At 33.7% G+C, this 22,142-nt stretch overlaps 2 protein-coding genes across 3 annotated transcripts; one reads left to right on the forward strand and one right to left on the reverse strand.

The window, feature by feature from the left end:
- Window positions 1–241: 241 nt before the first annotated feature.
- LOC149087046 (uncharacterized) lies at window positions 242–12,222 on the reverse strand. The gene is made up of 4 exons (XM_089231272.1): window positions 12,106–12,222; window positions 5,661–5,805; window positions 3,492–3,631; window positions 242–726 (listed from the first exon to the last, which is right to left on the reverse strand). The coding sequence occupies exons 3-4, from the start codon at window positions 3,624–3,626 to the stop codon at window positions 445–447; spliced, it is 417 nt and encodes a 138-aa protein (XP_089087398.1). The 5' UTR covers window positions 3,627–3,631; window positions 5,661–5,805; window positions 12,106–12,222; the 3' UTR covers window positions 242–444.
- LOC149087047 (calaxin-like) lies at window positions 6,117–21,943 on the forward strand. Of its 2 annotated transcripts, XM_089231267.1 has the most exons (8): window positions 6,125–6,228; window positions 9,819–9,919; window positions 10,060–10,197; window positions 12,190–12,294; window positions 14,963–15,051; window positions 16,589–16,651; window positions 18,520–18,624; window positions 21,659–21,941. In XM_089231267.1, the coding sequence occupies exons 2-8, from the start codon at window positions 9,832–9,834 to the stop codon at window positions 21,716–21,718; spliced, it is 648 nt and encodes a 215-aa protein (XP_089087393.1). In that variant the 5' UTR covers window positions 6,125–6,228; window positions 9,819–9,831; the 3' UTR covers window positions 21,719–21,941. The 2 variants fall into 2 exon arrangements, with proteins under 2 accessions (XP_089087394.1, XP_089087393.1); XM_089231268.1 differs by lacking the exon at window positions 9,819–9,919 and having other exon boundaries at window positions 6,117–6,228; window positions 21,659–21,943.
- The last annotated feature ends 199 nt before the right edge of the window (window positions 21,944–22,142 follow it).

Below are 22,142 nucleotides of genomic sequence, written 5' to 3' on the forward strand. Positions count from 1 at the left end.
TTATCCAATGTATCCGGAAATTATTTCTTCCATTAATTTGGATTAATAATTTTTCAATGTTTTCAACCATTTTCTAAAAATGATCGGCAGGCCACTACAAAACGATCCAAGGGCCATGTGTGGCCTGCAGGCCATGCATCAAAGAACCCTGCTATAAGTTGATGATTATGCTCTAAAACTTATATGCATCCAAAAGTCACAAGAAAAAGTCTTCTAAGAGAAATGAAATTAAAACAAGAACTTAACGATGACACTCATTTTAATAAAACAGAAACCTGTAGCACGTATAATATTTCAATGAAACATCTCTTTCTTTCTTTTTTTTCAACAACAATAACAATACATATATGAATGAGTATGTGAAAACAGAATTTTAAAAAATTTGATGCTGGGGGAAAAAAGCTCGTCACATATGCAAACAATTTTGATTTTTAGAATGAAATTTTACTTGAGGTATTCTTCAACAACAGAGTTTTCAAGACTAAAATCGTACTCCAGCTGCAAAGAGCTTGGTTTTGAAATTCGCGCCAGGCAAGGGGCAATGCTCAACCAGACTCGATCTAGAACATCGGGTGTCACTAAAGCTGTATTCAAAACAAATGGCACATCCTGAATAGTCAAAGAGTTTGGCTGTTGATTTGATGACTGTATATCTGTCGACCTCTTGGCACTGGATTCTGAAGGCACTGGAGGCAGGTTTCTAAGCAAGTCTTGATAAGGATTCGACTGGAAGAAAACAATGTCTCATTTATAAAGATTTTTTTGTATGTTTCATCACATGTGTACTGATCATTTGAATGAATGAGGTCAGAAACAACATACTCATAAAGCATTGATATATATATATCATCAATATATGGGATCGAATCATCACGTTTAAGAAGGGAATATGCTCAAAATCAAGTTTTTGAGAAATAAAAATAAAACTGTTAGTGTTGTAGAGTTTCCACATTCAGCAACCACCAAATTTTTTGGTCCTGTGTCTGCCTCTAGGGACTGGTTTTTGTTTCTTTCTTACCACTCACACGTGCAGTGAAGACGAAGATACTTTAGAGCAGTGTTTCTCAACCTTTTTTAGCCCCATCTTATCCAGGGCCCTACCCTCACTCTTTCTGCTTATCAAATTGAATTTAATGAAAACTAAATTTATAATAAGCAAATTTAGTTTAATGAAAACTGAATTTTATAAACATGATTGATGGAATCTTGGGCCAAGCATGGATCAAGAAGGTGGGTGATCATTTGTCACAAGAGCCTAATTATATGGGTCTGTGTGAAATTCAGTGAACAATCCAAACTGAACTGTTGGACGTACCGACAGTTCAGTAAGCTTCCTTCTTGTGGGGGTTATATGCATGGCCATCTCATTAGATTCACATTTGAAAATTCCAGTTTGTTTTTGCGTATGTATTTATATACATTTGAACAAATCCATTAAATAAGATACTAATTCTCATTCATTTTAATTTGAGGTTGCTTCATCATAGAATCAAAACATTAAAAAAAAATTTACTTTGTGAAAAATAATTAGGTACATTTGTTTGTTTTTCTTTCTGAAGAGAAAACAAAAATTCTTCTACACTATTCAGTTTATTCCAGGATTGTTCGGCTTTCTTCCAAGTGTGTATGAAGTGACGTATCACATCTACAGCTTTAAATGCATCATGGCGAGATGATGCACACACTTCTTCACCTGAACTTTCTGATTATATTTCTTCGAAACATGAAGAACTCTTCGATTGATTGATTCTGCAATATCATTGTCTTCTAAAAGTTCTGAAGTTACAAGATCAGAGTAAATGCCCACAACTTTATCCTCATTAGAATTACCCATAGTGCTATTTAATGCTTTCTCCACATGTAATGTGAGAGGAATTCTCGGAGAAATTATCATTTTCCAAAGACTCAGAACAAAAAAACCAACATGACGGAAGCAGTTCCGAATCGTGACACTCATGACTGACTTCCATGCAGAATCAATCATTTCAACAGCATCTAAATTAGGAATTTTTTCATCCATTCCAACATCCACAATATTTTTTGGTCTGTAATTTTCTGTAAACATTTTTCATACTTCAGATAATTTTTCGATACCGTGGTTGTGAAATTGTGGGTGAATTAGGTGGTAAAAAGCATGATTTGATTGCCAAAAGATATGTTATTTTTGGATGGGCGGTGCAATTATCCAATATAAATAAAACTTTTCTCTTCTCACTTGAAAATGAGTGAGTGAATCTAGCTTCCTCAATCATTGTTCAAAAATCTATGATGCCATACATGTCTTTTAGGCTTTACCTTTTTCTCTTTTACTCCTTTTCCAAGAAATCGTAAAACTGAGTTCTGTCAAAAACATTCTCCATTAACAGACAATATCATAACTCCCAATAGATAAGATTTTTATCCATATTGAATATTAACAATATCCACACTTTTTCACCATGAAAAGAATAAAAGACTTTTCCTGGAAACGCCACTAAAATGACAAGTCAGCCAACAGAACAGTTTTCCTTACATTGAAATTAGCGTTGCGCCAACGAAGGGAATAATAGATGACGAGTTACCAAGATTTCACTGTAATTGGCAAATTCCACTAACATTTGGCAATTTTTTTTGTGATAATTGATGATATCCTGTATGGATCAGCATCTCTCCCTACCTTGTATTTTTATGAAGGAAATATGGTCAACCTAGGCATTCCTTGTATTGCATATATTCATGCGTTTCTAGAGGAACAATTTGGCAGGCTACATTTAGCCCGTGTGCTGGAATGTTGTGCACCACTGCTTTCGAGTAAAAAATACGGTTTTGTAAATTTTGGTCTTCATCCCCTTCTTAAGCCTGATGATTCAATTTTTCCTCCAACATACTAGTACAGCTGTATCTACTGTATTTTTGTATACTGTATTTACTGTCTGCAAGTGGAATTGGCATACATGAATATTGACTGATGGTGCAGATTTTTTCAAAGATTTGTCTTTCACCCTCAGTGTAAGCAAAAACATGGGTCACCATAATGCAACAGTCTCAAAGATTTTGGAGCACAGAACAAAAAACTGCAATTAAATTTTCTTTTCATAATGAAAAAAATGGCCCAGAAAAGTAAGAAATAATGAAAATTAATGAGTTCAGATTCTCCTAGATTTAATGATTCTTTTCCATTTTGGTAGATATACAGACGTAACACAGGAGAGAGAGAGAGAGACGATGATATCACTCATCATATTTTAGCTTTTAGTACGCAGTAGGCCTACAAAAGATTGGATACGATGTATAATTGGCATCTTCTTATTATATCCAGTCTTCTGTACTTTGTCACTAGCATACTTTTCAAAAATTTTAGTAATCACATATAGAAAATTTTAGGCACCAATACAGGTTTTATAGTCACCATAGGAACCTGGGATTTGGGATTTTGTAATGGTATTACATGACTTTTACCATTGGGGGTAAAAAAACTCAGCCAAAAAAAACTATAATTCACAAAAACTTACAGCTACAGAGTTTGTGTCGTCTTCTTTCCCCTCTTGCCCCTTTTCAAGGACAACGAAATCTTCTACCTCAGCTCCAGTCTTCTCTGGCTCTGTTGTCTTCTTTTTCCCAAAAACATTTTGGAACATGTCAAACATGGCTGCTATTGGTTTACAAACAGGAGAAAAAATTGTATTTAAACAATTTTTAAAAAAATTATACACTTTTTTTCCATCATGACCAAAAACTTTAGAGGAAAACCAACCTAAATTTATAGTGTCATTTGTTATTCACATGACATTCTCTTCTTGTCTACACACTAAAGAATGGCTATTTATTATAATCTTGGCAAAACTTTTTCCTCGAGAAAAGAGAAAATTATTATACTACATGGCTTGATGAGTTTAAAGAAAAAAAACAATCGCAAGCCAAATTTCTTAGGTACCAAGCATGGTTTTTTTTTTCTCTCCTTTATTTCATAAACAAAACAGTCCTAAATGAAAGTAACTGATAAGGTTTTCGCTGCGGGGGCAAGAGGCTAACATCAGTACAAGTGTTACAGAAACATTGAGAAAATGAACTCATATCAATGACAGCTTTTTGCCTAGAGAGAACCTCTCCTTTAAAAATCAATGGGGGGGGGCGGGGGATTTCTAATTTAATGTGACTCTATGACCCCATCCTGAATTGAAGTTTTGAAGTTCATTGAAAATTGTATCAAACTGAATCAAAAAATTAATTGTTAATGTAAAATGCTAACTTCATAAAATGTAGCAAAGTAACTGAAGTGAAAAAAAAGCTTTTCCTTGCTACCTGCCATAATTGGATAATTTGAACTGGGCACATAGCCCTAATGGAGGTTTATAGGCTTTCCAGCGATCTTTGTATATGTTACTGCTAAAGCAGAAGTGTGACCAATTTGCGAATGGCCAAAACCAAAGTCTTAATTACAGAAATTATTCGAACTTTGGCAGGCAATTTCCCAAAGTAACCAGAGATCCCTGACCAAAGCTTAATGTGCTGATGGAAGATGGCCCAGCAAGAGCCAAATTCATTTCTTTCATCACCAACGTGTGATACATGCCTGTATATATAGTAGCTGTATTGGATTAGCTCCATGTGATGAGAGAGAGGAAAAAGGAAATTTGAGACAAAAAACTTTAAAATTAATAATATGAAGATATAGTTTTTGTCTCGTTTTGAAGGAAAAAATTATTACAGCATTTTGACCGTAATATGACGGGTTGCCATAACTAACATGGACATAATTATCACGAAAAAATACACCAACTTGACAATGATTCCGAATCATGTCTTTTGTTATCAATTTTGGCCTTGGCCAGGTCAATTTTCAACGAAACTGGCAAATTTGTGAATTGGCCAATTTCGGGTTTTGGCAGAAACATATATATACGTCTTTTTGTTTGTATATATATGTAAATATTTATTTATTAACCCCGAAATCTGAGAATATTTTTTTTACCCAGGGAATTATTTATAATCCACAGGTTATTTATGATCATACTGTTATATTTTTCTTGAGTTTTCTCTAGATATTCTCGTTGGTTTTTATTACTGTTACGCATGGGCGGAGATACGGGGGGGGCCCCCAGAGTCAAACGTGGAGTCGACTGATCTAATGTATATATGTATAGATGAATTGGCATCATCAACATCGTGCCCCCCCCCCCCCCCAGCAATAATGACCTTGCCCCCAGAGACTTCCAAGTCAATCTCCGCCTATGCTGTTACGTTTTCTAGGCTGCCGATTTTTTTTTTTTTTCGCCATCCATAGCATCAGTAGACGGCCTTGGCAAGTTTTTGTCGGGGCATCAGACGTGTTTGGCGGTTAAAAAAAGTCGCCAAGTGGGGGGGGGGGGTATACCAAAGCTGTTCCCATTTTTCTATAATTATCAAGTATTATTTTTTTTTATATTTTCCATATTTTGCAAATATGTAGGCTATATATGAATGCTGACTGTTTACCATTACATATGGCCCTATGTTATACTGTGTAGTGCAAACCAAGCATTCAAAATCTAATCACGTGAATCAGCTAAGTAAAAAATTATAATGAACACACAAGCATTGGATTGACAAACTTCGTGAAATTGGACAATTAATGTTTCATGGAATGAAAATAATGAAACAAAATTAAAATACGTAAATGACAATGAACATTTATTTCATACCTTTTTAATGGAAAAATTGTTGGATTCAATTTGTAGGAGGACAAGCAGCAAATGAAAATACAGTTCAAGTACAATGTTTACTTCATTCGTATAAAGGAGCTGCTACATTTCGATATACCTCAGCTGAGATGATTTCATGTGAAATCTACATTGAAAATATTTATGACAAAATTTCAAACTGGATTCAAATTGTATATTTTTTGCCAATTAAATAAATAAAACTTCAGTGCAAGAGTAGTTTTTTCCTGTTTTCTTTGTTTTGGATGATGAGAAATTCATCCACGAAATGCTATTGACTATTTAACCCGTATTTCTCGGGACATTGTGTATTTCAGTTTTTTGGGTTTTTTTTTTTTAAGATGAAAAAAATTTGTAAATATTTGAATTTTTTGTTCAAAAAACTAAAACCCTGAACATGAAAATTTTTCAATTATTTTCTCATCAGAAATTTATTGTACAGCATCACCATAGCAACAGTATAGCTTCAGTATAAACTAAAACATGCCCCTTTTTTCAAAATATTTCAGCTCTATCGGTGCGTTTAATAGGATTGAGAAACTTTAGCAAGGTAATTCCCAAGCATTTAATATGATTGTTTTTTTTTTTACTTTAAAATGGAATTTAAATTTTAAAAAATCTTTTAATCTGTAATAATTTGTTAAACTTGATCTTTCTCCTTTTAATTATGGGTGAAACAAATTCTCTTGCTGAAGGTTCACAATGTTCATTTTACTTGTGAACCCTCAAGCTAAAATAATATATTCTTATACAAATACAAATACAAATACAAATACAACGCCACAACAGGCAAAATGCCCAACGAGGTGGCTGATAAAAAGATGCCCATAAAAATATGGTTGTCATATGTTTCAAAAATACAGCAACCCAATTAAAAATGCAATTAACACAAATTACAAACAATATATACACATGATAAGATATTATACAATGCCCATAAAGAATACTTATGGTTGTCTTATTCTAAGAATGGATAGCTTCTCGATTTACCCCAACATGTTTATCGTATTTCTTTTTAAACGTGTCAATTGTGTTACAATTTACTACCTCCGGGGGTAAGCTATTCCATTTATTAACAACCCTATTGGAGAAAAATTCCCTGCGACACCATAACCTTGCATTGTCCCTCACCAATCGATACTGGTGTCCCCTTGTAAAAGCAGTCGATTGGCGGTGTACTAAAAGTTCATGGTCCATCCTATCCATCCCATTGAAAATTTTGAACACTTCGATCATATCTCCTCGACACCTGCGTTCATCCAATGTAAACATATTCAAAAAATGAAGTCTTTCTTCATAACTCAAGCCCTGTGTGCCAATAAGGACACGCGTAGCTCTTCTCTGCACCCCTTCAACCAAGTCTATGTCCCTCTGTAGGTATGGTCTCCAAAACCTTACAGCATACTCCAGTCCAGGACGAACTAAGCCTCGAAAAAGCGGAAGAATGACTTTAGGAGAACGCGAAGAGACCTTTTTGAAAATGAGACCAAGCATTCTATTCGATTTTTTGACAACCGCTGAACAATGTTCAGAAAACTTAAGTCGCTCGTCAATGAGAATTCCCAAATCGGTGACTCTAGTTGCATCCGGGATAGTGACACCATTCAACTCATAAGAGAACCGTGGGTTGTTCGAACCAAAATGCCACTTCACAAACTGCCTTTTGATGATAATTTCCAAAATTTTCGAGAGGGAGCTCGTCAAACTCACTGGACGATAATTAGACACCATTTCTCTACTACCCTTCTTAAATATCGGAACAACGTTAGCCAGTTTCCAATCTCTCGGGACGATACCCTCAGCAACACTACTCCTGTATATCTGTGCGACTGGCCCCAACAATTCATTAGCACCTTCCCTGAGAACCCTGGGATAGATATCATCTGGTCCTGGTGCTTTGCTTGCACATACATTTCTTAGAAGATTTAGGACCTCCACGTCTTCCACTTGAATATCGTTGAGCGTTTTATTACCCCATGCAACACCCGTATATCGAATATCATTATCTCCATTAAAAACCGACGCAAAAAAGTCATTCAAAGCACTACACATGCCTACATTGCTCTCTACTTTTGAGCCTCCTATCGAGAGGGGGCCAACTGTCCCCTTACATCCATTATTGACGTATCGAAAAAATGATTTTGGGTCAGAGCCAATGTTATCTGCCAACCTAGATTCAACTTGCTTTTTACTATCCCTTATCGCTTTCTTCAACAGTCTTCTTTTATCAGTAAACAATGATAGGTCACCTCGTCCACTTTTATACTCTCTGAATGCTCTTTTCTTTTCAAGATAAAGGTTCCGCACGCTATCCGTGAACCATAGAGGGTGTGATGTACAAACACGCTTTTTTCGAACAAAGGGTATGACGTCGTGCAAAACAGAGGACAGCTTCGTACTAAATTCTTCCCATTGACTTACCACCCCTACTGATTCCAACCGGTCTTTGAAAACTTCCGCTAACCTTCTTCGCAAAACATCAAAGTTAGTTCTCCGAAAACAAGGAACCAGTCTTTTGTTATCAACCTTACCCGAGGAAAAGTTACAGAGAAATCTGACGATACGGTGATCACTGGAAGAAAACTCTTCCCCCACCGAAACATGTTCAACTAGATCCTCAGAACTAGTAAGAACTAAATCCAAAATAGCATTACCCCTAGTGGCTTCTGATACAAGCTGATACAAAAAATTTTCGAGCACCAACTTAAGAAAGTCTCTTTCATACTGATTTCCAGATGAAAGGTTCTCCCAATCAATACCCGGGTAATTGAAATCCCCTAGTATGAGAACCCTCTTTCGCTTACACATGTAGGAAATTTCATCATGCATTTTGGCGATATAGTTTTGATCCCTATTCGGTGGATTGTAACAAACCCCAACAATAAGCTTATGACGTCTTTTGTTCTCAAGTTCAACCCATATGGTTTCAATATCACTTCTCTGCACGTTACACTCTCTAGCCTTCAAACATGATTTCACGTATATCAACACTCCACCCCCTTTCCTATCAGATCTATTTCTCAAAAAAGTATCGTATCCGGAGATGTGTAAGAAAGATTCATAACCATTGTTTGCCCAAGATTCTGTAATGACTATAAGATCCAAGTCCTCCACAACTATCATAGTTTCTAAAAAATCTTTCTTGTTACCCAAGCTCCTGGCATTTATTAACACACATTTTAATTTGCCCGGTGGTTTGTTGTCAATCGAGAAGCCATCCAAGTCAGAGGTGGGTAATTCCCCGTCAGTACTGTTGTGATTATCATTAACTAACCCGCATTCCCGCCTACGTGGTCTGGGAGTAAAAAACCTGACCTAAGACTATCGTAAACCTCCCAGACCCCTCTCTTATTTAGATGGATCCCATCCGAACGAAGCCACCTATCGGTAAACGAAGCCACCTATCGGTAAACCTTCTTCTACTTATATTACAGTTGTGCCACATACATTAATAATTTATTAAACTAGTTAACAATGTGTGAATTCTCAAGTCATTTGTCCACCCACTTTTATAAAAGAAATCTCAGGGAAGGCCACAACTAGAGGAGGTTGGAGTTGGGGTCTGGTGAACGGAGACGCTTGATCAGGAAGGGCACCAAATTTACTGTTTTTCTGTTCAAAATTAGAGGGGGGGGAACAAAATGAGCTTTCCATATTATAAGAGCAAAACAAGGCCTGTTTTGGAATTAGGGGCCATTCAAGTATTAAACAAAGTAAACAAATTTTTAGCCATTTTGACCACCCCCCCCCCCCCCGTCAGCAAAATTTCGTCATCAGCTCTGCCCCTCTGAATCCTAACTCATATTTCCATAAAGGGTGCTTGATGACGTAAGCATTATCCAAACCCCCCCCCCCTTGTCATCAAAAGTCAGCAAATTGGAAACCCCCCTTCCCCCCCCCCCCATCGATGATGACGTAATACTTGAAAGGCCCCTTACAAGAAATGTCAATTTTACAAAAAATAAAAACAGGACAACTGATATTTTCTTCCAAAATGATGCTTTGAACATAGTCAGATATCTTAAAAATTCTGGGCTTTAATAACTCAAAAATGTAAAGATAAATAATAAATAGTAATTTTTTTTTCTTCCACTGCCCTTTATTTATAAAGAATAATAAAATTCAAATATCTTTTGATAGCCTGATCCATACCATGGCAAAGAGAAAAACTAAAGAAAAATATCAATTCAGTGTTATTGAAGAAAAAGAACTTGCCCGGAATTTGGTCAAAGAGACTCACTGTAAGCTTCTTTTTTTTCCACGGCTTATTATTATCACTGGGTAAAAACTTTTGTTTCAATCCATCAAATTGTCTAATAAAAGTTTTTTATTAATTGTTATTCAGAAATGGAAAAGTGTTTAATATTCATTGATATATCAGTTACAGAACATGAGGTAGCCAGCTTGATGGAAATATTCAAGAAATTTTCCTGTGGATCAAAGGTTCTGGACAGACTGAAATACATGGACTTCCTGCACAACTGCTTAGGCATGAGAGAAGAATTCTTCATGGAAAGGGGTTAGAATATTTTTTGTTACAATTAATTTCACGAACAGTGTTAGCATTTATTTATCCTTTCTAAGATTACCATGTGATCTGTCTTTTATAGAACTTTTTTCATTCAGTTCAATTGTCATGTTGGTAAAAAATTTTCATTTTCAGTCGTTTTTCATTTATCTTTCATCTTTATAAATTTTTCATCTTGACGCTACTTGTGTGTGTGTCCTTAAAAAGCATAGTCTGGAAGAAATATGATCACCTTAATCTATGGGTGTACAAACTCTGCACCTTTTGAGAATTTTATCAGACCTCCCAAAGCAATTTTAAGAATACTGAATAAAATACGATATACATGAGATATATGTAAAAATTAATGACAATTAAGCAGAAAAGATTTCAGCACTAGTCACAAATACGATAATGCACATTTGGCCCTGAAAGAAGTAGTTCATCTCTTATTCAGCTTGAATGAGTGAAATTTTGTGGTGCACCCAATGTCCTAGTCATATGCATTAAGGCCAGTATTACACTATAAAGATTCTTTAACAAAGATCTTTTATAAAGTAAGTTAGCCTAAGAAATATGATAGTATACAAATATGTTAGCCAACCTAATACCGGCCTTGAACTATAAAAGTTTCAGAAAAGTGCTTTTATAAAACATGAAAATGCCACCAGCAGGGGCATGTTACATTTGAACTATTGTAATCAAGCTTATTGGTTATTTTTGGGGGTTTTTTTCAAGTTTTGTAAAAAAAAAAATTCAAACTTGTATAATGTAATCCAGGCTTAATTGTCAACTTTGATAAAAGACATGAATTTAGTCAGTTTATTTTATTAGAGTTAGTGTCCTCATCTAATGTTTGATAAAAGATTTATATTGATGTTCTATGCTGCAGTACAAACTGCTGAATACTTATATATACTTTGTGATTTTGATCAAATAATTAAAAAACGAGTGATGTGTGGTCAGTGGGAGCTTCTAAGATCTTAATATATAAATATCAGACTGATTTAAATTTCTTCATGAGTATCCATGGTCTCTTATCCACACATGCTTTCTCCCTCTTTCCCCCCCCCCCCCATTCTTTAAAATATAAGCCATTACAATGAACACAAATGATAAATTTGCTCTACAGCAATTAGTAAAAATACTCAATCCATAGCTATTACTAATACTTAATCATACATCCACCTTGTACACATTGCTCTGTGGAATTTGTAATGAATCGGTACATATCAGAACATGTTCAGTGAGTGTATGTATATGCATAACCCTAATGTATTTCTGTTGTCAGTTATGCTTGTTTCATGTTCTTGCTGGTGCTGACATCTCCCTTCTGTATTTTGAAGTAAAGATAGTAAATTTTTACATTATGTAAGTACCATGTTAAAGGTCTGCCTGCTCTCTGCAGACAGACTTTTTCAAATAGGAACCTGACTCGTATTTACACCTCAACGTTGGAACACTGATCAATATAGCTATGATAATGACACAAGCAAACTCAAAAACTAACCAAAACTTTAAAAAAATATTTTATAAATCTTTTATACAGTGTAATATGATCTATTTACTGTCTTACAATACATTTTATAAAATAAATTCGAATAAAAGTTTTATAAAAGATTATCAAAGAACTTTTATAGTGTAATACTGGCCTAAGATTGTCCTTATTTTTTATGAAAATGAATTTTGTATTGGAGTTGTGTAAACCTTTGAGCAAATTTAAAATATGAATTAAAAAAATTAGCAATTAAAATACAGATGTCAAAAAGAACTGTAAAATTTCCTGTGAATTCCATTAAAAATATGGAGAGGTAATGTACCACAAAAATCATGCTATACTTACAACCAATGGAACTAGTATCCCTGATAAAAAGCACAATCAAAATATGATTAAGGGTAAAAATAATGAAAGAAACCTACTTTTTTGCAATAAAATTCCATTTAAGATGAATCATTGATACTGATAAGTAGAGAAACTGAAGTTTCCATTAATTTTCTTTTCAGTATTCCAAGCCTCTGATCTTAGCAGGAGTGGCGCAATATCAATGAAGGAATTCATACAAACGATGTCCATAATGCTTCGTGGAACACTAGAGGAAAAAATTCCATGTAAGTTTTTTCGATTGTGTTGTTATTCTATCACATATAATTACACTTCTAGAGTTGGGATTCATAAAAATTGAAAAAGAAATTAACAGTAGCACTCCGATTATCTGACATGATAAATCAAAATATCCCCATAATAGGATATGCATCAATTCAAAGGTCCAGTATCAACTGTACGTGTTGCAATTGAATACCTATACCTGTATATTATACATTTAACTAGCATATACAGTTTGATCGTCCTCTGCTTTGCAGATGTTGTTTTAACAAGGTTGCACAAAGTTGTTTTAAAATTATTTTTGATGAATTGCAATGTTTTTGCTTCCCTAACCAAACATTGCCTTTTAGCGAGACCCTCAAAAGCATTGCTATTGTTGTTTTGCACTTGAAAAACCTTTTTACACCTTTCTTTCTATCAGTAGGTGAATTTGGGACTTCAGCAATAAATTTCAGCATTTAAAATAAATAAATTAATTAATTAATTAATTAATTCTCAATGGAATTTTTATTGATAAATTAAAATGTGCTCTTGTCATACCCATTCATAAATCAGGTAATGTCAATGATTTCAAAAACTATCGTCTGATCTCTATTTTGCCCGTTTTTTCGAAAATTTTGGAAAAGATAATGAAACACAAAATTATAAATTTTCTAAATCAATTTAATTTTTTCTCGAGCAATCAGTTCGGTTTTCTTGAAAATAAGAATACCGAGATGGCAATTTTGAAATTTTCAGCAAAAGTATATGAAAGTATTAACGAGAGCAAAAGAACCCTTGCTATGTTTTTAGATTTAAAAAAAGCCTTTGATAGTGTCGATCATCCAATTCTTATGCATAAGTTATATTGTTCAGGTCTGAGAGGCAACACTTATCACTGGTTTAAAACTTATCTGTCAAATAGAATGCAAGCAGTTAAAATAAATGATACAATAGGTACATACAGGATTATTAAAACTGGCGTCCCACAGGGTTCTGTTCTTGGACCGATTTTATTTCTAATCTTTGTTAATGATATCAATAACCTGGATCTACATGGTGATTTGATTAGCTATGCCGATGACACAGCTATTGTTTTGTCAGAACAAACGTATACCATGCTGAAATCTGATACTGAAGAAGATTGAACAAAAATTAACACTTGGTTGAGGCATAATAAGTTAACCTTGAATCTCAACAAAACTAAATACATAAATTTTCAATTATACAATAGAAATATTGAAACACTTATAATTCGATGCCATGAGTTGGGATGTTCTGATGACCAATGTTTTTGTCCGATTGTCTCGGAAACTGAAGAGTATAAATATTTAGGAGTCACTATAAACAAAAATTTGAAATGGAACTCTCATGCAACTGCACTTAGTAACAAAATAAAATACATGAATGTTCGTTTATATTGCTTAAAAATATTATATCTCCTCAATTTATTCATACACTTTATTTTGCTTGGTTCTACTCACTTATTCAGTATGCTATATGTGTTTGGGGAGGTGATTATGAGTCCAATTTAAATGTTTTAATAAGTGCTCTGAAAAAAACTATAAATATTATTTCCTCTCGTAACCCTACACCATCTGCCTATAATTATAAATCAGACTATAGATTTAATATTGAAAAATTGTATATGTACCGAAGTCTAATGTTTATTTATAAAAATCCTACTTGGTTTGAAATCAAGCAATGCCCAACAAACACACGTCTCCGTCGAGGTTTTCAATATAATATTATACAACCTAAAAAAACATTAACCCAAAAGCAATTTATATATTTGGCTCCATTATATTTTAATAACCTGCCAAATGAAATAAAATATGAAAATAAATTAAGAGCTTTCAAACAATTAATTATCAATTATATTAATATTTTACTACAATAGGAAGGTACTTCTCGGCCCCCAGTATACAGTGTTGTGTCACCTAGGCCTTTGAAATATTTGTCTATCTCTATACTTGTATTTTGCTTAGTACTTGTTAGTAGCCTATATGAAAGTGTATGCCACCACAGAAAAATTTATGTTTGTATACTCTGGACGGATCAAGCGATCCCTTGAGTAGAATACTGTATTTATATATATTTATATATATTGTTTTTTTTCTTAATAAACTATATATTTCAATTAATCAAATTCTTCAGCATTAATTACCACTGAGGAAACTGATGTAAAATATCAGAGAGTTCTGAGTAAACAAGGGTCAGATGATCTAGGTTCTATTGTGCTTATATTATATGAACACATTGATACAAATTGAGTATTCAGTGCACAGTATCTCTCAATAGAAGAAAATTAGTATCCTGATTTAGATGCTTCATAAATAAAGTACTTTTCTCTACTTTTGTTTTCTACAAATTTAGGGACTTGTCATTAAATGACCGTGATTGATTGTTTGATTCTTAACACAAAAACGAATGATACAAATAAGTATGCAACATGAGTAGAGAGTTTGAAAAAAGTGAATCCCCAGTTGTGCAACATTTCAAGAACATGTTCAATAGATGAATCTCTTATAGCTGATTGAAATTATGTACAAACATTTCATTTCTTTTGCATCAGAGTTACTAGTGTGCAATCGGGTCCTATTTAGTAAGAACATGTAAAAGTATCTATTAAGCCTCATATCTGCCCAAAAGTTATTAAATTTCTTCTAGATTATTTTCGTCTTATCATTTCAGTCTGTTTTTCTGCATTTGACCTGAAAGATGACAATCAACTCAGCAGGGATGAGATTGGCTCATTGTTGGTGCGTTCCCTGGTGACAGTGGTGAGTGACTTCTTTGATTCTTAATTTTTCTAAAAATGCTAAAACGTATGAAACTGTAAACAATAATCATACTATATTTTGATGTGAAATACTCAATATTCAGAGATCTCTCAATTCAATTGCCTTGCTACGTGTCACAGCTGCCCTAATGAAATAATATTGATGAGACATAAATTTTATCTTCTCTAGCACATTTTTCTTTCTCCATTTGTTGAAAAAAAATAGAGACGCACACACAGAATATGGTATAATCCCCCTGAGAACTAGAATGGATTTAGGTGAGAGGTTCCCAACCTTTTTTCCTTCCAGCACCCCCAGAATGCAACTTACCTTCCCGCACCACCTTGGATAATGTTTTTTATCTACTAGATTGTTCAAGTTTTTCTTTTGTAATTGGTAACATGGATTATCCAATAATTAATTTGTATGCATTATTTTATTTATTGCTTAATATCTTTTCTGCTATATATGGCTAATATTTAATTTCAACTTAATTTTTTTAAATCAATTCAAAAAAAAAACTAAAAAAAACACTATTTTTTTTTAATTTGAGATTTGGAAAAAAAAAAGTTTAATTGAATAGTTCTTCACCCATTGATTCCAACCACAACAACTAAAAATTAATGTTTCTTTGACACTTGACTGAATTTTTTAATGTTTTTCCTGAGTTATGTGTGTTTACGACAGTAACAAATCTAAGCGCAGCATGCTAACAATATGAGGTATTAATGCAAACAAACCACAAAGTAGTTTAAGTAAGTAATGGTATTTTTTCTCAACCGAAATTGGAAAACAAGTCCGATCACTAATCGAAAAAGAAACTTTTATAACACAAAATCAGGCATCAAAATATTGATATGGTTCATATTTTATTAGGATTTGAAAGTCAATTGTCAAAAGTCATCATTTTAATTTTCCTGAATAACATGACATAATAGTCAACATGAAATTTTTTTTCCAACTGGCGCTCCCACAAATGGTGCTCTGTACCCCCTGGTTGGGAACCACTTATTTAAGCAGATTATGTGACAAATTGGACAATTCTATTCTTTTTTATAGTTAGGTAAAAGATATGATAAAAAATTAGTCTCAAAACTAGTGTATCAACTGTGAATTAACTCTCTCTCTCATTTGGCATCTTCAAAGCTATTTTTGGCTCCTGTGCAATTGATCTATAGCATCAAGGCAGAATGAAGCTAAACATACGGTTGAGACAATTTATAACAAGAGCCCTTTGCCTTAAGAGTTTCTTCCCACAACAAAATGTATATTCTTTTCAAGGTTTGTTCTAGGTGAAACTCTTCATGTTTGAAATACATTCCAAAATCTATTAAATCTCTTCACACACATCACAAGTAAACATAATATTCAATAATTATTGAGAGGAAAATATATATCTGCTGCTTTTTTGTACAAGGCTCGCTTATGAGAGAGGGGTTTAGTAGTTCTGTCGGTCAAAAAAAGGAGCAGTATTAATTTGAATGTAACACTATATTATTATAATTATGTGATAGCATTGTTCATTCATATTTTTCAGTCTCAAGATGAGGACCCGACAGAAGGTATCCTAGATATTGTAGAAATTTTCTTGCAGAAAATAGTAAGTGTCAGAAATGATTCTGTATTATTAATATTTAAGTAATATGTACATACAGGGTGGGCAAAAAGTCCATAGAAAATTTAAAAATTCATAAAAACCCAGAGATGTAACCGAAATAAAATTGTTTGCAGGGTTAGCATCGCTAGATCACAAGAATTTTTTTAATAAAGAAAATAACAATAACTAATAAAAATAACTAAAAAAACAGCTGATACATGGCGCTGGTACGAGTGACTTCGGTGGAAATATGCAAATGAGATGATTATGAGAACTTGCACTCCTTATTCACAACCAGTTCACTGTTATAAGCCATGTATGTGGACCTGCTGCTCTCTGCCGTTGTTGGATTTGTGACTCGCCTGCAATGTATTATTCCCTGTGGTCATGTGGAACACATACTGCTATAATAAACGATTCAGAGGCATTCCGTTTGTTATTTATGTATCTTTTCTTTGACTTGTGTATGTCAGCGCCACCTATCGGTTGTTTTTGCATTATTTTTTCTGCCCATCTTAGAAAAATTTGATTGCAAATCCGAAAGCATATTTTGAGACATAATTATACAATGTGTAATTGATTTTTGTGCAATGATAAGTATGGAAAAAAATATGTTAGCACAAATAAAACATATTTAAATTAATTTCATCAGTGTTCTTCATTGATATTTAGCCTTCAAGAAAAAAATATCAGCTCTTATATGACCTGCACAAGTAATCCTTGCAAAATATAGCCCATGACCAGAAAAGTACTAAAATTTTTGAGCTATAAATTTTTTTCACTTTCACTAAAAACACTGAAAATCTACTAGAAACAGTGATGAAAATTTTAGTTGAGAGTTGAACCACTTCTGGGTTGGAACATAGTGTTTGATCAGCTTTCAATAATTTATATTTTGCCTCAACTTGAACTAGTATTATTGCAGTTGAAGAATAGAAAAAGTGTGGTGATAAAAAATATGCAAGTGGTACAGGAAAAGTATAGGCCACTAGATGTTGAACACCTATTGTGGGAATCAAAGCACTCTTAATGTTTCATCACCCTCTTGCACAAGATAATTGTGGATATAAGTAAAGGAACAAAGTAATGATATGGGTCACGCTAACTGGCTTCAGTTTATATTGATTGCAATGCAAAATCATGATCATCCTACCCTTAGAATTGCTGATGTGTTAAGATGGTAGTGGTACATGCCATTTTTATAAGAAATTTCAACTGGCAGGTACTTTTAAGAAAGGGCATTCAACAGTGTGGCGGGAGTAGTGTTTTACAAAAATATAATCTTGAAGGATAACTTCACTCACCCGAAATTTTTTAAGGGGTGTTTTGGTAAAAAAAAAAAAAGTATTTTTTATCAGTAAGAAATAACTCTACTAAAAGAATTATCTGAAATTTGAAGGAACATTTTCACTTCTCGATGAAATATGGAGGAGTAAAACTGAATCCTTATGCATGAATCATGCATCTGGATGCATAATGGCAAACACTGGACGGGAATCGATCATTGACAAATGGACCAAAACCCCCACCAGTTAGCGTGTTAAAAAAATGCTTGCAGTGGTAGCAATCAAATTGAAATATAATTACACTGATCACTTTCTTCAATCTTATTAGAAGACACAAGCTGTTACTTTATTTCTTGAATAAAAAAAGTTCTCAGACTTGTAACCTTAAGTTCTTGATCCTTGACTAAAGCATTTTTAACATGAACGCACAGTTCAATGGCAGAAACCTGGAAGTATTGAACTATATTCCAAGTGGGGGAAAAACAATTTTAGATATTATTCGCAACCAAATTTTTGTTTTGCATGGTATTGCAAATAGAAATATTATTTTTTGATTGATTACTTTTTGTATTCTTTTTCTTCCAGGTTAAAAGCAACAAAGGAATTCTGACTTTCGAGGATTATAAAAAAGCTGTTGCAGAGGATGACTTGCTACTTGAAGCCTTTGGTCCAGTACTTCCGTCAGAGCAAGTATGTGAAATCTTTCATAGCAAAATACAAAAACTTAAGCTGCTTTATACTTGCATTTTAATTCAAAATTTTGATGTTTTATAAGTTCAAGCATCAAAGCAATTAAGTAGTCACTAAGATGTATCCTGTACGTACTATGATAATTTTGACAAGAAAATAAATAAAAATTAACATAAAATTTTGTTTTTACACCGTTATGTTGAAAAAATAATAAATACGAAAGTTTAAAACAATCTGGGTTGGATTTGCAGAATAAGTTATTCAGGATTCATATAGATTAATAATTATATCCTTGATCAAATTCACAAATTTCCAGAGACATTTTATAAAATATTTTGCACACAGCACTACAAAATCCTAAAGCATAGCTCTCATGTTTAATGCCAAAAAATTATTATAGTTTTTCTTCAAATAAGTACCACAGTGCTAATTTCAAAAACATAATTTTAGAGGCTTGCAGAGCATAAAGTAGTTTCAATATTAAAAGAGACAATTTTAACACTTAACTGGTAGGCCTATGGTGTGAATCAGATCACTGCACAGCACAAAACCTGAACCATACCAGTTAAATCACACAAATCCACCACACCAGATAGAGGCAAAAGCAGTCGTTCTCAAGCTTTAGTCTCCAACAGCTGCCTTGCCTTAGTCAACATTTACTAATGATCAAACAGATGCAGGGCCAAATCAAAAGAAAAAAATTAGGCGCCAGCCAGATTTCTTAGGAGCTGAGAATGAATAAAATCTCGAGAAAAAAATTTTTCTTGATAATATTTTTTCAACTTTTCAGGAACTTATCCTTTTCCTATGTTAAAAGACACACAGTCATGAAAATATAAATTTTTTTGTCATCCATAGACTCCAATTTAGCAACCACATACACAGACATTTTTAGGCACCAACACAGATTTTATTATGGCTCTGATGACCTGGCATTTGTGAGGCTCTGAACAGAATGATGTACCCATCAATATTGCAAGCTTGCAAACTGCAAACAAATGCAGCACTCTTAGCAGCTTTGGTGCACATTTTCACCCACTGGGTTACAGAAATGAATGAAAAAAAATTATTTAAATGACACATTTAATTAAATTATCAGATACAGTCAAACCTCGTTAGTGCGTCACCCGATTAACGCGTCACTCCGCTTACCGGATCACTTTTTGGAAGTCCCAATTGTCCTCATGTACGAATTTGCACAGCTATTTCTTACTCCATTTAATGAGTCGCTCCGCTTACTAAGTCATATTTTTGCTATCCCAAGAGTGACTCATTAACAAGGTTTGATTGTATTTAATGCACCTCGAAAATCAATGACATTATCTTATTTATCTTTCTCAAACATCAGCTTGATGGACTAAATTTCCAATGTATAATTATTGACACTTATTATTTTACGAGTATAATTCAAGAAATTTTTATGGAATAAAATAAAGCACAAATCACACTTTCATTAAGTCAAAATTAAATTTTAGTTGAGTTCGTTGTTTATTTATTTATCCCTTTCAGACCCTGCATGCACAAATGTGTGGGTTGCTTTTTCTCACTGTAGTATTTTTTTTCTAACTTCAGGAAGTTAAATCCTTCAAAGGATTGTGTAAGTTTTGAGTTAGAAATATGGTGAATATGAACTTCGGGGCTTTCATCAGAGGGCAGCGTCTGAAGTTGACTGTCAGGGATTTTTTTAAGATGGCTTCCAGGCGAAAATGCCTCCGGGAAAAGTGTGATTACATAAAATTTAGCAATAAAATTCTGAACAAAATTTGTATGTGAAGATGAATATACCCTGCAGTATTTTGGCTGAAAAAATTTGACCAAAGTGAGTTACTACTTCACAAAAAAAATTGAAAATTTAAAAAAAATAAAAATTTGATGACATTTATGTTTTAAAGGTATTTTTTGAGTATCAAAAATGTGAAAACATCTCGAAAATTCCAAAAAAAAAATGAATGCTCAGGACTGAAAGGTTTATTTTTCTTAAAGTGTGGAGAGTAATTAAGCAAACTAAGTGCCACTGTATTCAGATGCGGATCCAGGACGATGTGTCGGGAGGAGCAAAGTATGAAATTTAGTTGTATCTTCCCATATTTTACGGGACAGTTTTTCCCATATCATTTGGCTCTTGAGAAGAGTAATAGTTGGGACATCTTTAGCTGTGCATGGAGCAGAGGCAAACATCTTCATATTAGAATGAAGCAAAGGCAGGCATCTTCAGCTGCAATTGGAATGGAGGCAGGCAACTCCAACTGTAAATGAACCTAAGCAGATGCATTGAGCTGCTAAGTTAGCTGTTGCAGACATCTTCAGCTGTGAATGGAGTGCAGACAGATATATTCAGCTGCAAATGGAGGCAGGTTTATCCAAGGCAATGTGTCCGAGAAGCAACTTATTGTGTAGGTGCCTTGGATTACCCCTTATTTTATAGGACACTGGAATTTCTCCCATATTACTTGACTTTTAGGAGGGGCAATCGCCTTCACCCTCATCGCCCCCCCCCATCCACACTTGATTGTATTTCTTAAAGTAATTGCAACCGTTGGAAAAAAAAATTCAACCTTTTTTTCCAGGATTTTAATTAACCTTTCCAAAATTTACCTTTTGTGCAACTACTGTTTTCTTGTACACATAAATATTTATTTAAAATTCTGGCTAAATATCTCAGTACCAATGCTTAATAGTTGAAATTAAATTTAAATAATCAGCATATGGCCTAATATTAGCATATTGAATGATCATGTTCATAGTGAGTTTCTCTGATACTGAGTTTTTGGAAGGTAAAATTTACTTAATCATCCACATCAGTATTCATGCAACTGTCACAAGCCTCTACTTATTTTGCTGAAAAGGAATGACTGCTGTGTGTATGCCACAAAATACTGAGCTAAAAGTTTGACCGAATTTTTGTTATCAGCCGCGACTCTAAAAATGTTAAAATATGCTTGTATATCTATTTAGGAATTTGTGTGAATAACACACAGATGACCTTGAAATATCCAATTTGCTCCTACTTAAAAACTTTTTCTGATATTTCCAGTCTCGTGTAGCTTTCCTGACAATGTTCTCAGAAGAGCCTCCACTAATAAATATGAAATGAGAACGATCAACTAGAAAAGAAACAATTGCATGAAGAATCAAGAGTCTAAAAAATAATTGTTTTTTTATCCTTTTCTTTTACATTTATGTGTACTTCTTCCTTGTATATACTATGTTGATTTTTTTTATCTTGCATCATCTTATTGCCAGAACCATGAACAAGCTTGAAATGTTAGCTTTCATTTATTTTGACCATATTTTCAATAAATATACTTCAAATTTTCTATTTGGTTTTCTTTTTAACATTTCTCACAACAGCATATAGGCACTTTCAGGGATGAGACTCAAGAAAAAAATCTCTACGTGTGTGGGGCCACAGGCATAATTTTAACCTATTTTTAGTGCCCCCAACTACATTTGTGGTCGTGGTAGACAAAGTTTTTTTTGCCCTTACATCTAGGATTTGGCACCCCTCCCAGAGTGCT

The sequence above is a fragment of the Pholcus phalangioides genome, unplaced genomic scaffold (assembly GCF_987345545.1).
Source record: "Pholcus phalangioides strain wild (caught in Gottingen) unplaced genomic scaffold, Ppha-v1.0 ptg000004l_1, whole genome shotgun sequence".
Lineage (NCBI taxonomy): Eukaryota > Metazoa > Arthropoda > Arachnida > Araneae > Pholcidae > Pholcus > Pholcus phalangioides.